We start from the raw sequence: 16329 nt of genomic DNA, 5'->3' as shown, positions 1-16329 counted from the left end.
GCAGACAAATCCTTGCCTACTGCAGTTTCTCACTTCCCTGCAGTCCGTACTGGCCCTTCCTTGCGTGAGCCCTGAGACGCCCCCCTCCACAGCCCCCCTCCCCTCTCCCACTGTCAGAGGACGATCTTCCCCCTTTCACAACCACAGCACCCCACCCCCACCCCCACCCCCACCCCCCCCCACCCCCACCCCCGCCGCGGCTCTCCCAGGAGCCTCAGAGCTGGCGGACTTCCCTTCCCACTGCCCACTGCCTAGCGTGCTGGGTCAGGTCTTTCCTTGACTTGGGAAGACTAGGGGTCAGGTTGGGAAGTGACCAGGTTGAACCCTGACTAGATGTTTCTCCTATAAATGCCATTTTCCTCAGTGGTCAGATTCTGTAGTATGATGTCATTTCTGTGGTTTAGCTGGATTATGGGATGAAGTGAGCATCCTTCCCTTGTGAGGCAGTACACTATGATGCAGAGAGCAAGGCTTGCCTCCAGAGACCTGGATTTGAGTCCCACCTCCCTTGGGTGAGTTACTTGGTTCTAGTTGGCCTATTTCTCCTAGAACATGAGAGTAATACAGCTCCACAGGCCCTAAATCCTCAGTTAGGAAATCTACAAAGTTCAGAGAGCCCATTTTTAAAAACCCTGACCTAACTTCACCTCATACGGCAAAATTTACCTGAATCAACATGAGGCTGTTTAGAGTCCCCACTCATTCCCCTTGGTGTGAAAATTAATATGCTTTGATGTAGGAATATTCATTCATCTGTTTAGCAGCTGAGTCTGCCCTTGACCCCACTAGTGGTTTTCTGTAATGTGTACTATATATACCATATTGTTTTCTAAGTTAAAAATATGCTGAAAACTGAAACAGTTTTGTCCTCAGGACTGAAGGTGAAAGATTGTGGCTGTTAATGCCTACCTTGCCAAATAATTGTGAAAATTCAATCTGGCAAAATATGCATGGTATGTAGCCGGAGCCTGGCTCGGGTGGTATCTGTCACTAGGTATAACGGGGTTTCTTTAGGAAAAAGAGTCCCTTGTGCCAAAGTAGGTCCTTTCAAGTGAACTTCTGGAACACTGTGAGTTGAGGAATAATGGAATAGAGTTCATTATAGAAAGAGATTTCATACATAGAAAGAGAAAAAAAGTAGCCCCTGAGCTTATGAAACTAATCTCAAGTATTGTTTTTACAAAGGAAAGACTCCTTTAATTTAAAACTTTTCTACTTCTAAAATCGTTGTTGCACTATATGCTAACTAATTTGGATGTAAATTAAAAAACAAAAACAAAAAACAAACAACAACAAAAAAACCCAAAAAACTTTTCATAAGAATTGGTACCCTTCTGTCTCCTAGTTATTATAAACACAGTGGCAGTATCTGTTAAATTATTTTCTCAGTTAGCCATCAGCTACTGGCTAAAAAAAGCTTACAGCAAAATTTACTTACAAAAATTACTTTACACTTACTGGAAAATTTCCTTTTATTTAAGTAGGTTCCAAATGAAAACATCACAATAAAGACTTTGGGTTTGGAAAAATATAAAATACAGAGCATAAAGGACTCGATAACCCCTAAATAGGTGACAGTTTTATGATGTCATGAAAGTCAGTGGTTGAATCAATTAAGCTTGTTAAAGAAGGTCCCAGGACAGGTACACAGTGGCCACCTTGGAATGTGACAGTCCTTCTTTAGAATTGTTGGAGCTGTGCTGGCAGACAGCTTAAAAGAAGAGAACATGGGATTCGGTTACTTTGTTGGTGACACTGTGGGATATTGATGGATGTGGAGGAGGAACATTTGCACTTTCTTACTTTCTGACATGAACCCCATCTTTGCATGCTATGAAAGGGTTGGGCTCGTTTTTCTGTTAAGAGCCCGAGGGGGAAAAAATGAGGACCATATAAATAGGCAGCAACAAATTTTTCAGACAGAATTGTAGAAATGTATTTATAGAGAATATTATTCATGGCTCTTAAACTTTCCTTAACCAATTCATACACCCCTATGAATGAAGTAGCTGCTTCAGGTCAAGAGAGGCCCCTGAGGTACAGGCTGGGCATACATGTTTAAGTCTCAGTGTTTATTCTCTGTGCAAGGGGGCGAGTGTGTATGTATGTGCTGATGCTGGGGGGGCACAGATACATTTAAGTTTATTTAAATATCATGAAAACAAAGCAGGAAAATGTACCTCTCTAGAATCTAGTATTCTTTAAAGAGAGTTTTAGACATTAGAATTGTTCCTAATTTCTTTGAATATTTCTCCCCATCCTGTGTCTATTAAAGCCTGTATTTCAGGAACTAGAGTATCACTGTCCTTCCGTACACAATACATGTTTCTTCACAGCTCACAGGATCTTTTATTTTTTTTTTATTTTTTTTATTTTTGGGACAGAGAGAGACAGAGCATGAACGGGGGAGGGGCAGAGAGAGAGGGAGACACAGAATCGGAAACAGGCTCCAGGCTCCGAGCCATCAGCCCAGAGCCTGACGCGGGGCTCGAACTCACGGACCGTGAGATCGTGACCTGGCTGAAGTCGGACGCTTAACCGACTGCGCCACCCAGGCGCCCCAACACAGCTCACAGGATCTTATGACAAAAAAACCTAGCTCTAGGTGGTACGTCAGAAGAAGATATTCCTCTCCCCTCTTCTCTTTCTGATATGGATTGAATTGTGTCCCACTAAAATTCAGAGGTATCTCCAAATAAGACGTTATTTGGAGATACGATTTTCTTTCTCCTCCATTCAGTAGTTTATTCTCAGTGCCTAGTAAAATATAAAATAGATGGTGGGCATTGAATATTTGAATATTTGTTGAATGAATTGATAGGACTTTTTATTGTTAGTGTGAAGGACGTCTTTTTTTTTTTTTTATAATTGTATTTCAGATTTTTATTGTTCATGTCAAAATGTAATTATATCATTTCAGGTGTTCTTCAAAGAGGAAGTGATTACTGGAGGAATTTTTTTTTTCCTTGAGATAGGACTTTTTTTTTAATATATTTTTTAATTTTTTTTTAACGTTTTTATTTATTATTGAGACAGAGAGAGACAGAGCATGAACAGGGGAGGGTCAGAGAGAGAGGGAGACACAGAATCTGAAACAGGCTCCAGGCTCTGAGCTGTTAGCACAGAGCCCGACACGGGGCTCGAACTCACAGACCATGAGATCATGACCTGAGCTGAAGTCGGACGCTTAACCGACAAGCCACCCAGGCGCCCCTCCTTGAGACAGGATTTAAAAAGTGTTTTGGGAGATGGGATTTTTATAGATGTAATCAAATTAATATGGGGTTATTCAGGTGGGTCCTCATGCAATATGACTGTTACCCTTATACAAAGGGGAACTTGGACACAAAGATGCATATTGGGGAAGTGCTATGTGAACATGAGAGAGGCCATCTATAAGCCCAGGAGAAGGGCCTGGAGTGGATTCTTCCTCACAGCCCTCTGGAGGAACCAGTCCTGCCAACAGCTAGCTTTCCAACTTCTAGCTCCAGAGTTATGAGACCATAAATTTCTGTTACCTAAGCCCCAGTTTATGGTTCTTTTTATAGCAACCCTAGAAAACTAATTCATTCCTTCTCTCTCTCTTTTTCTCTCTTTCTCTGTATCTGTCTGTGTTTTCCTCTTTCTGAGACCTTTGGTACTATGTAGTGGCTACTTTACCATATTCTTATGTATTTTAAAATTATTTCTGGATCCCATCTCTATGACTCTTTACTGTACATGTTAGAATTTTGTAAATTTAAAACTGGAAGAAAATCCATGCCCAACTCCTTTATTTTACGCAACTCCTTTATTCAGAAAACGGGGCTGAGGAGCAGTATGTTGCCCAGGGTCTCTTAGCTAGTGGGTGACAAAGCCTGCCTCCTAGTTCAGCATTGTCTTTAGGTTATGATGCAGCACAGGGGTTGATTGAACAAGCATTTATAGTTCTGTTGTATTTAGGACACCATGTCAGTTACTTACTAGTAGTAAGATACTCTTTTACTGTCCTAGGGCTGCTGTAACAAATTGCCGGAAATTTGGATGGCTTTAAACAACAGAAATGTATTGTTTCACGGTTCTGGAGTCTGGAAGTCCAAAATCAAGGTGTTGGCAGGGCTGTGCTCTGAAGGCTCCAGGAGAGGATCCTTTCTTACCTCTGCCTGGCTTCTGATAGATGCTGCTTCTAGCTTTTGGCATCCCTTGCCTTATAGACACATCACTCCAATGTAGGCCTCGGCAGTCAGATGCTGTTCTCCCTGGGTCTGTATCTGTGCCCAAATTTCCCTCTTCTTGTAAGGACACCAGCCATTGGACTAGGGTCCATCCCAATCCAGTGTGACTTTATCTCAATTTGATTACATCTGCAATCTTCCAGATATTCCATTATTTGGAAATAAGGTCATATCCACAGGTTCCAGGTAGACTTGAATTTTTGGAAAACACTATGCAACCCATATACACTCTCATATTAACTTAAGCATTTTTATAATTCATGTCCTATGTTAGTACATGGATTTCGATATCCAATTTCCAGGGTTCAGATGCCCTGTTTACTAGCATTGTGATCTTGGGCAACTTATTGAACCTCTGTGTGCTTCAATATCCTTATTTATAAAATGGCAATAGCAGTAGAATGCCTATCTTATAGTGTTGTATGGCAATCAGATTAATTACTATATGTAAAGTGCTTGGAATATTGCCTGGCACACGGTAAGCTCTATCTTTCTTCTGTCTCCATTCCATATGTTCTGATTTTGGTTTAAGAAGATACGGTCATTCTGTACCCAGGGAACTTAGAATAGTACAGTTACATAGAAAATGCCAGTTGAGGGGCACCTGGGTGGCCCAGTCTATTAAGTGTCAGACTTCAGCTCAGGTCATGATCTCATGATTCATGGGTTTGAGCCCCTCATCGGGTTCTGTGCTGACAGCTCAGAGCCTGGATCCTGCTTTGGATTCTGTGTCTCCCTCTGTCTCTGCCTCTCTCTTTCTCTCAAAAATAAATTAAACATTAAAAATTTTTTTTTTAATTAAAAAAAGAAAATGCCAGTTGATTGATTTCTGAAATGTTAATCATAGCTGCTCACCACTATAAATAGCTATGAACCCAGAGGGTCACATCTATTTAATGCAGTTCAACATCCTTGATTATAATTTATCTTTGCCATAGAAGTGTGAAACCAAATATCAGTAAGTCAAGAGCAAACATTTTCATTTTTCTCAAAGCATCACCGAAAGATGTTCACCCCACCACCTGCCTTTCACTTTAAAGAAATATCCCCATGAATCCCAAGGGATAGCAGGAGCTGCCCCTCATGCAGTTGCCATTGCCGGAAGTCCAATCAGTTGGAGACACGGTGGGTTAATGGGTACCCTTTAAAATCTCCCTACAAAGGATACTTTGTAGTTCAGGTGCAGTATTTTATTGGGGAGTTTGATGCAGAGCAACATGAGAGTACTGGGTCCCAGAGGAAGAGTCACAGAAGGTAGGGAGTGAGAGGTGCAAGAGAGAGACTTCATGTAACTCTTCAGTTGGGGCCGACCCCTCCCCAAAGAAGAGGGAGGAGACTTGTGGCCTTGTCCCCTTTCGTCCCCTTCTCTTCCCTTTCACGACCCAGATTTGTATCTCTTTGCTGCTTGAACTCCTTCTTGAACTTCTTCTGTTGCTCCACAGAACCCCAGTCTGAGTCATTTCAGTCAACTTGTCTTCCCGAGTCCCACCTGGAGGCTGCAGAGTGTTGATGCAGGGACCTTCCCACCCCCCTGCCTTGGGGACCGGAATCACTCATGACCCATCTAGGTCTCCAGGCTCTGCTGAGCCTCAGGGCTGCAGGACTCCTCGTTGGCAACAGACAGTCTCTCTGTCTCTGGCCCCACATCAGCTGTCCATCCCTCTCTTTGCTCACCTGCTTTGCACTTCTCTCCCAACTTTATAGCAAATAATCTTGCCTCCTTCACCGAGAACATAGAAGTTTCCAGATGGGAACTTTTCAGGTTTTTGTAAGCCTTGTAAATAATGTTTACACATCATATTTTTGAAATAAACTTCCTAGATACTACATCTCTCTACTTCCCTTCACCACCAAATAGGTCGGACATGGTCCCCACTCCCTGCCTCTGCCTCCCCACAGCCCACCAGTGTGACTCAGCCCCACCATGCACTGCTCTTGTAGCGACCTCAGACTGCCTCTGTGTGACTCTGCCTGGCAAGTCCTGCTCTGCCCAGGTGCCACCTGACACCTTGGCTGCATAGAAGATGTTGCCTCTCGTCCCTCAGGTCTGCGGCATGGCTCCCTCCTGATTTTCTTTGTACCTTTCTGGCTCTTTCTGAGTTTCTTCAAGTGTTCCTCTTCTTCAGCCAACTTTGTCAGAGCCGATATTGTCTTCCCAGGGCTGTGTCCTTGGCCTGTCCTTTCTGCACACTCCTCCAAGGCTTCAGTGGTCACATTCTGATTATTCCATATGTTCTGAAAATCTTCCTTCGAAGCTCCAAACATACAAATCCAACAGCCTAATGGAGCTCCACTTAAGTATCCTGTTCAGCAGGTTCACAGCATCCTCCTTTTCTTCAGCCCTTTTTGTTACTTTAAAAACTATTGTATTGAAAAACAAAACACAGAAAAAAATTCAAAAACCTTTGTATAGCATGAGTTCCTAGAGGGATGACATCCTTGTAACTACCACCTACATCAAGATTTGGAACTTGACCATTTCACCGCAAGAAGCCCCTTCCTAGGCCCTGACCAAAGCCAGCCCCTCCCTTCCCCCAAAAGAACCCACTGTCCTGATTTTCAGTGATCACCCGAATTTCTTTATGGTTTTTTCACCAAAGTGCTCATCCTTAGACATTTTAGCTTAATCTTGCGCATTTTTTTAAGGCTTAATGTGTCTTTTTAATCTCCTTTAATCTATAGTTTGTCCCTGACCCCCACCCCGTCTCTTTCTTTTTCTTGCAAGTTATCTGTTGAAGAATTCAGACCATGTGGCTTACAGAGTTTTCCATAGTTTTGCCATGGGTTTTGCCAGCTGCACACTCATGATGCAGTTCATGTTCCTCTGTTCTCCTGTTTTCTGCAGAGTGGCAGCTGGATCCAGAGGCTGGATCAGACTTACGTTGGATCTTTTTGGCAAAACTGTAGGTGGTGTTGGATTCTTTCATCATGAGGCACATGATGTCTGGGTTTTCTTTTTCTTTTTCTTCTTCAAAATTCTATTTAAATTCTAGTCAGTTAACAGATAGTGTAATAATGGTTTCAGGAGTAGAATTTAGTGATTCATTGCTTACCTATAACACCCAGTGCTTATCATCACAAGTGCCCCCCTTAAGTTACCCATCTAGCCCTTCCTCCATCCTTTTTCTTGATGCTTCTATCCCTTAATCCCTTTGGGTTGCAGAATCATAAGACACTATTGTTTTTATTTTATTTTCATTTAGTAGTTGAAATAATTATATTAGCAGAGGCTTCTTCTCGTCTGCTCTTTGGTTGCAGTTCACAAAGGAAAGGTGGGTTAACACTTGACTTTGGTTGTTTCCTTGATGGCAGGAATGGCAGGATATTGTAGCCTCACTTATCTCGAACACGCTTCAGCTAGACCTCCTTCCTGTTTTTTGTTTGTTTGGTTGGTTTTGTTTAAATGGGTTATGTTGTTTCAAGACCACAATATGCGCACTAGGGTGCTTCCTGCTACTGAGTTGGTTATGGTTTTCATGTTTTTAATGGACAGGGCTAGGATATATATGTGTGTGTGCCTCCTGAGTTCATGGTGATGTTTTCAACTCAGAGTACTGTACGGTTTTCACGTAACCTCTTATGTTATGTCTTAACCTCTTCTATATTATACTTTCTTCCATACAGGGAACCCTGATTATACAGGCTTTATCCTTCTCTACACATGTACATGTCTCAGAATAACAATTGTATGTCCCACCTTCGTCAATTCCGATTATTAAAAACAGTTTAAAAAATTGTTTTGCCTATGCTGTTTTTATTTTCCCTTTATTTTTTTATAGTTGAACTCCATCTAGACTGTCAAATCATTTAACCATTACATGCTGTCTCTCACACCTCATTTAATCTTAGTTCTGGGACGCCTGGGTGGCTCAGTCCGTTAAGTGTCTGACTCTTGATCTCAGCTCAGGTCTTGATCTCAGGGTCCTGAGTCTGAGCCCCATGTTAGGCTCCACGAGCAGTATGGAACCTACTTAAAAAAAAAAAAAAAAGTTCTATGAGTCCCTGTTGATGCTCACCACCAGTCCTTATGTCAATTTCTCCTGGTCATTTTGTGTGTCTGAAACTTGTTCTCTTGTAAGTTCTCCAACAAGGACTCACAGGAGCAATATTCTCTAAATCTTGCCTGTTTTTAATTGTTCCTCTGTGTTCTTTACTCTGGAAGGTCCGTTTTGCTTGATATAAAAATCCCATGGTTCCCAGTTTCTTTCCTTGAATATCTTAAATACATTCCTCCATTCTCTTTGGTCGTAAAGCATTGTTGTTAGATCATAATTTTATTTTCCTTATGTGGCAGATGCTCCTTTTGCATAGGTGTACAAATGATTTTTTTAAATATATAGTAATTTCATTAGAATGTGCTTTGGTATTGGTCCTTCTGGGTCAATAGCCTCAGCTATTTAGTATGGGCTTTTAATTTCAAGAAAGTTTTTTTGAATATAGTTTTTCTTTTACTTTAGTTTCCTTTTTCCCCCCAAAGACTCCTACGTGTCTGTCTGTTGATTCTTCTTCAACTCAGTATTTGTCACCTTCTCTCTCAGATCCTTTACATCATGTTCATTTCTTTTTGACTTTTAAGCCTAACTTCCTTTTCAATTTCTGTTTCTCTTAAGGCGTTATTTATCGTGTTAAAATATCCATCCCAGTGTTCCTGTTTGCTGCTTAGCCTTCACTGAGAAAATGACTTTTTCTTTCATCTCTATCTCCAATTTTTTTAATGTGGTTATTTCATGTCTTACCATTTTCTTAGCATCTTTTAATTCTTTTTGAAGTAGTTTCTTACAGATTTGATCCTTTAAAAAAATGAAGAATGTCTTTCTGAGGTGACTTTTCTGTAGAGATGTCATTTCGCTCCTTGCTCTCTGTATCTTCTGGTAGTCTTGTAGGGGATTTGATCTCTGTGTTTTTTACATTGCTCATTTTGATATGCACTTCATTTTCCTTAACTTTTGGAAGGAAACTTGGTCCAGATAACTTTTTTTTTGACTTCACAGAACTTACTCTTCTGTTTTGGTTTGTGTTTTAATGGGATGTTAAAATGTTCGGTGGCTTATGTTCAGATATTCCCTGGCTTTGTGCTCTTTCCCCACTTTTATGTGGACTTTTTCTTTGCTTCATCTTGTTATCTTACCCAACTCAATTGTATTATTTTTTTAAGTTTATTTATTTTAAGGGGGGGTGGGGCACAGAGAGAATCCCAAACAGGCTCTGCACTGTCCACACAGAGCCCGGTGTGGGGCTCGAACCCAGGAACCGTGAGATTATGACCTGAGCCAATATCATGAGTCAGAGGCTTAACTGACTGAGCCACCCAGGCGCCCCATTTTACCTCACTCGGTTTTAATTCCACCCCAGCAGCTTCTATTTATGTGGGGTCCTGTCCTGGAGGAGCCCCGGGAGGTCAGACTGGTGAATCCACCTTGGCTGGGATTGTGTCAGGTGCTGTTGGAGCACACCTGTTGGCTGTCCTGAGCTTCTCCATCTCTCAGGTGCATCAGATCCCCTGTTGCTCCTGCTGATTGAAAGTGGGGCTTATGGCACTCCTGGGTGGCTGTCGGTTAAGCGTCCGACTTCGGCTCCGGTCATGATCTCGCGGTCTATGAGTTCGAGCCCCGCATCGGGCTCTGTGCTGACAGCTCAGAGCCCGGAGCCTGTTTCAGATTCTGTGTCTCCCTCTGTCTCTGACCCTCCCCCCCGTTCATGCTCTGTCTCTCTCTGTCTCAAAAATAAATAAATGTTAAAAAATGTAAAAAGAAAGTGGGGCTTATGACTGGGGGCAGTTTGTCCCCACTTATGCATATTTTGTGATACATGGTAATGCTATGTACTTAGTTTTTTTATAAATGTTGCTCATTAGGTTTTGGTTTTGCTGTTTCTTTGTTCTGTCAGTCTTTTGGGTCTGTTTCTTCTCTTTTGCTCCCTCTTGAGTTACGCATGCCAGGAACTAGGAAGCCATTCTCAGCTCTGTCTTTTGTTCACATTCATATTTTGGTTCCCTTCTTCATCCTTAGCATTTCTCAAATTTGCACTCTTGTCCCATCTTCGTTGCCGTGAGATTAAGCCAGACCAGATTCTCCAAACTTCTCTGCTGGTGCTACAGTCTCAGAGCCTGATTTCTCTGCTTCCCATCTAGCCATTTTCCACACCAAAGGGAGAATGATCTTTCTAAAACGCAAATCTGATCCTGACCCTTCTGGCCTGAAATCTCTCGGTGATGTCCAGTAGCTGCAGGGTAAGCCGAAACCACTTCTCACAACCACAAGGCCTTTTGGGAGTTGGCCCTCCTCCTCCTTCAGCGTCTTCTCTCCCTTCCTCCTGCAATTAATTCTGCATTCTGTCGCGAGAAACTACTTGCAGTACGTTCCCAAAGATGCCTTGTCTTACTCCTAGAGCTTTGTGGCCACACTGTTCTTACCCTGCCTCCTTGTTGGAAAGTGAAATTGAAGAATGTCTGTACCATTATTTTTTGACCAAAAAAACTCAACAATTCACATTTTTAAGAGAAATGGAATTTCACCAGAATTTGTTATACAGTATGTGGTATTTCCTAGTGGTCTTGAAATCTTTTTCTTCTCACTTTCAATAGAGAAAAATCCTGGACTGCTATACTTTGAGTATATTCCATTTCTTTTTCATTAAACAATGAACTTGAATTTGTTAAATATATATATAATATTTTATAATTATTTATAATTATATTTATATATAATTGTAAATGTGAATCAGCATTAAGTAAAAGGAGTTACTTTTAAGTGCTTTTGAATTAAAACAAAATGTATTTGGTCTCGTATTAAAATGGTTTTTCCGTGTACAATTTTCAGCTCTATCAAAATCCAAATAGCTGCCTTTATAAGAATAAGGCATCTGATAGAAACTGAGAAACCTTAAGTGATTCACATCACATCACCCTGCCAAGAAGGCATGACAGGTTCATTATCCAGACACATCTGGGGTGGAGTTACAAATGAGAACTTTGCAGGGAAATCAGTTGGGAACACTTTGGTCTTAATAGAAGAACGATTCTATACAGTATTAATTAGGACTTGTGTGGCATGTGTCATGCTATAAGAGGCAACCCTCCTGTAGATTTTTGGTTCAGTTTTGCAGTAAGGAGGGAGACAGACCCAAGGGAGGAAGATAGAAAAAAAAAAAAAACCCTGCTCCCCATCCGCTGCCTTCACCACCTCCTTATCACCAATACCACACACACACCATTGCATGAAGAACTCCCAGACCCTGACTGTATCCTCAGGAGTTATAACCCAAGGGGACTCGATTGAATCCTCCCTGTATGGATAGCAAGGACAGAGATTTCCACTGGAAAGGGACAGCAAAAATTAAACGAGAAAGCCAGAAATTCACTTAAAAAGGAAAAGGAAGGGGCGCCTGGGTGGCTTGGTCGGTTAAGCGTCCGACTTCGGCTCAGGTCATGATCTCACGGTCCGTGAGTTTGAGCCCCGCATCAGGCTCTGTGCTGACAGCTCAGAGCCTGGAGCCTGTTTCAGATTCTGTGTCTCCCTCTCTCTGCTCCTCCCCTGTTCATGCTCTGTCTCTCTCTGTCTCAAAAATAAATAAACGTTAAAAAAAAAAAAAAAGGAAACGGAAGCTGACTGTTTTTTAAATGGACAGGGAAATCCTTTGAGAAACGTGAGACGAAATATTAGCTTGAAGTTAAAAAGACCTCCAGCACTCGGGTGGGTTAAAGAGTAATGATCTTGAGATGAAGACAGGGTACCAGACAGGAAGAGAAATGCTTGGAGCGTCGATGTGAACGAATGGGCCTCCTGAGGCCTCCGGGGCAATGCATGGACTGGCGCACACACCCTTCTCGAAAGGAGTGCTGATGGTGAGCCGTGAAATTACAGCCGAAGCCTCTCTGGGAAGGGTTTGTGCGTGGTCGAGAAGGGCGGCCAGTTCACAGTGTGCTTTTACATGTGGCTCTGATGTCAGTACCAGAGTCTGAATTTTCCTGGAGGATCCCGTCCTGCGGCTCTCATCATGCTGCTTTAATTGTCCGTTCACTTAGGAGTATGAGACCCAGTCTAGTGCAGAAGCCAAATTTGTGAAGCAGCTGGACCAGTGTGAGATGATTCTTCAGGCATCTGAGTATGAAGACCTTGAGAACACACCGGGGAGGCTGCAGGACTTCTATGATTCCACAGCAGGTACTCGGTGCTCTTTTCAGTAAACACCATTTTAGTTTGGCTTTTACCCTCGCGTAGTGACTGACATCACGTTAGCGAAATCTGCTGTTGTTACCTTCTTCTGACACTTTCACCTGGGGCACGTAAATAGGAAAGGGTGGGATTCATGGTGAGAGGTGGTCTGTTGTGGGAGAGCATTGGCGCCTTGGATCTGAGCACCAAGCCAGGTTCACGTCCACACCTGCCTGTGTGCCCCCGCCCCGGGCAGTCTCCTGGCTTTTCTGTGTCCTCCCAGAAAAATGGAAAGCACAGAACTGACCCTGCTTGGGTCACAGGTGGGTTTTGAGATTCAAGAGAGAGAATATATGTGAAAGTACATTGTAATCTGAAGGTCTTTATAGGAGTAAAGTCATATGAGATGAAGGTAGAAAACGAGATGTAAAAATAGGAAACCCCAGACAGTCGAAGTCACCAGTGTCATTACAGTGCTCCATTGCACAGGCCGGGAGCTTGATTTGTTCTGGTTCTGCCACCTACAGTCCATGTAACCTCCAGCAAATTACTCAACGTAGCTCTGGGCCTTAGTTTCTGTATTTTTAAAAGAAGGATAATTATAGAAGCGCCTGGCTGACTCAGTAGAGTGTGCAGCTCTTGATCTCAGAGTTGTGAGTTTGAGCCCCACGTTGGGTATAGAGATTACGTAAATCTTTAAAATCAACTTTATAGGGCTACTTGAAGACATGGCAGGTTAGTTCACGTGAAGTGCTTAGAATGATACCTGGCAAGAAGCCTTCACTATCTTCATTTTGATAACAGTGTTTAGTGAAGCTGCATACGCTATGGAGGTGCTGGCTGGTGTTCATGAGGTTGGTTCCGTTTTCCTTTCCTCTTTTCCAGCCCCGCTCTCTCTGCCTCTCTCTGCTTGTTATTTCTGTATCATAGCCTCCTCACTCGGCCAGCCAGGCTCACTAGTTCATCCTACAGGTCTCAACGTTTTCCTCCTTCGTAGACCTAGATATTATCGCATCTTCCTTTTTCAAACTTTTGTGGCTTTCCTCTTCCTCAAAAGTAAGATCTTAACACTTTGGAGTGGCCTAAAGAGCTCTGCAGTCTGAGGCCACTTACATCCCTAGTCTCCTTTCTGAATCCTCCCTGTCAACATGAGGTATTCCCTTCTTTTTGCTCAGTCTGCATTTGCCATAATGTTGTGACCGTGTGATTTGCGTTTTCCTTAAGGATGTTTCTTACTGGGTCTCTTCCCAAAACCCCCAGTTGCTCAGCCTATCCCGTACTAAGCTGTGTGAGGGCCAAGACCAGGTTTGTCTCATCTATCTTTGATATAGATGATGCTCGGAAATGTTTGACTTCAGCTAAATAGAGTAGCATTGTAAACTAGGGATCAGCAAACTCTGGGTCATCGGCCAAGCTGGACTGGTGCTGGTTTGTATAAATAAATTTTATTGAAACAGCCACACTCATTCTCTATGTATTGTCTATACTGCTTTTACACCACAGTGGCAGAATTGAGTAGTCGGCAAGAAGCCACATAGTTCACAAAGCCTGAAGTATGTACTGTCTTACTCTTTACGGAAAAGGTTTGCCAACCTGTTGTGAGCAATGATCGGTCTCCAAGATAGCCTGCGTCACCAATAACGTAACTCTAAAATACAAGTCATGTTTATGTGGTGCTTTGCATTTTCACACTATCATCTTCTATTTTGATACACTCACAATGAAAAGTAGAAAATGAAACATCAGACTACTAGTAGAATCAAAAAATGTGGGAACTGGAAGGGTCATCTAGTTTAAACTCCAGATTTTATTGAGGAAGAAATGAAGTGAGAAAGAGGGTGATGTGCCCGCAGCTGAGTTGAGATCAAAATTCACTTCACTTTCCACTCTGGTGCACTACGCTTAAAAAAGTTAAGAATTTTAAGTAATATAAGTGATGTAAGGAGTGGTTTCTTTTCTCAAAAGTGCTTAAAGAAAACAACAGGCTTAGTTCGGGAGCAATGAAGATGTACATGGCAAACCTCATGAGGATTTTAAGTAAACTGTACCCCGAATGTGGGGCTTGAATTCATGACCCCAAGATCAAGGGTCTCATGCTTACCAACTGAGCCAGCCGGGTGCCACTCCCCCCTCTGTTAGGATTTTGAAGGGGACTTAAAGGCTTTAGTTTGATAACATTTACAATTTTATTTCTCTAATTCAGTCAATACTTAGGGCTCTCTTTTTCTCTTTTCTTTTTGAAACTTTGTGTGTTGAGGAGCAGCATGAAGGCCATTGTGGCTCGTGGGGGTGGATGAGAGGAGAGGGTGGCAGGTGAGGCCCACCGAGCAGCCTAAGAGGTTGGCTTGTGCCCTGAGCAAGATGGGGACCCCTTGGCGGAGGTGGATCGTGGGGCGAGTGGGATCTGACTTGGGTTTTGAAAGGGGCACTTGGGCTGGAAGCAGGGAGACCAGCTGGTGGCTATCGCAGTATCTGAGTGAGAAATGATAGTGGTTTGAGCCAGGTTGGTAGCAATAGAAAAAGAAAGGAACGGCCAGATTCTGGATATATTCTGAATATAAAGGCCAACAGAATTTGTGTAGGGGTGTTTATGAGAGAAATCCAAGGACTTTGGTCTGGCAACTATAGAAGAATGGAGTTTCCACTAGATGGGGAAGGTGGGGAAAAGATAGGTTTCAAAGGAGAAAGTCAGGAGTCCCAGAAGCCTCGGGAAGAAAATGTTTCAAGAAGGGTAGTCATCAGATTCAGCAATGTGTTGCTAATTGGTGTGTCCTAAGTAAGAGCCATTTTGGTGGAATCGCAGTAATAGTTTGACAGCGTGACCTTTACACAGTGGGGCAGACGGTGGCCTGGAGGCAACGGGGAGCGTAGAGGGCAGACCCAGGCCCAGTGAAAAGAGCCACGTGAGAGAGAAAACATCCACCATGTGACAAGCTGCAGGGAAAGCCATATCCTCAGGACAAGCCAGACATCAGGGCCAGAAAGTGAAGGGAATGTTCAGAGAAGAGGTTGAGGATAGGGAATAAATGGAATCAAATTTGGACTGAACAGCAAACAACAAAGGCACTGGCAAGAAAAAAACAGGGAAGAAGTGGTGGGTTTGATAATCCTGCACGCCAACCACCTTCAACTAAGAGAGCTTATAGGTAGGTTGCTGCCCAGGGCAGAAGTCTGGGAGGGTTGAGGAGCAGGGAAGACAGATCAGTGGGTTTTAGTGTAGTTGTGTACAAGAGACACATTTGCATCCTGGGACTGCCTAGACCTTCTGCTCTTCCTATTAGTCTTTTTAATATGTATGTGCTTTGTGCCCGTGAGTTCCGGTTTCAGAATGGGCTGAGATTGTGTCCAGCTCTCTACCTGGTGAAGTTTTCCCTAGCTCTGCCTGATGAACAGTTCTTTGCCCGACTGTCATCCCCAATGCTTGGTGGCATCCAGGGTGATGGAGGATAAGCTCCAAGTGGTCCTCTGACCGCGACCTGGAGTTGTATTCTGTCTTGGAGTCGATCACAGAACCCGGGCCCTGACAAGCCTAGGATCAAGCTGGAGAAACTGATGTATTCTCTTGTCAACCTCTTTCCCTGTCTTCTTGCCTTGCAGGAAAATTCAGTCACCCAGAGATAGTCCAACTTGTCTCTGAACTTGAGGCAGAAAGAAACGCTAACATAGCTGCCGCCACCAGTGAGCCCCACTCCTGATGTGCTCTCTCGGTTGCTGCACTCCTGTGACAGACATTGTGTTTTTCCCTTTCATGGTGTTGTTTGGCCACTGTTGCTTTGTTGATTCCCCAGATGCAAGTCTGTTTATTTTCCGTTGCCTGGACTCCAGTAAGAAACCTGATACAATCTGGATAATAAAAGGAGCTACAGAACAGGATGTGGTCCTGAAAATGCCATGGATGAAGCCTGAGGGTAGTGGGGGGAGTTTTTTAATGAACTAACTAAATAAATTTTTAAAACCTTAAA

General features: G+C 43.0%; 1 protein-coding gene across 3 annotated transcripts in view; it reads left to right on the top strand.

The window, feature by feature from the left end:
* The window catches only part of HDDC2 (HD domain containing 2), a 25761-nt gene extending 9432 nt beyond the window's left edge, over positions 1–16329 (top strand). For 2 of the 3 annotated variants that reach the window (XM_058735161.1, XM_058735160.1), the window contains exons 5-6: positions 12238–12376; positions 15965–16329. In XM_058735161.1, the coding sequence (XP_058591144.1) occupies positions 12238–12376; positions 15965–16062 (237 nt within the window). In that variant the 3' untranslated portion in view covers positions 16063–16329. Of the gene's footprint in view, positions 1–3993; positions 9924–12237; positions 12377–15964 lie in introns of those variants that run through there. The other variant, XM_058735162.1, reaches the window with a different exon arrangement.

This window comes from Neofelis nebulosa, chromosome 6 (assembly GCF_028018385.1).
Source record: "Neofelis nebulosa isolate mNeoNeb1 chromosome 6, mNeoNeb1.pri, whole genome shotgun sequence".
Classification (NCBI taxonomy): Eukaryota; Metazoa; Chordata; class Mammalia; order Carnivora; family Felidae; genus Neofelis; species Neofelis nebulosa.
This window is presented reverse-complemented; position numbering and strand designations above follow the sequence as displayed.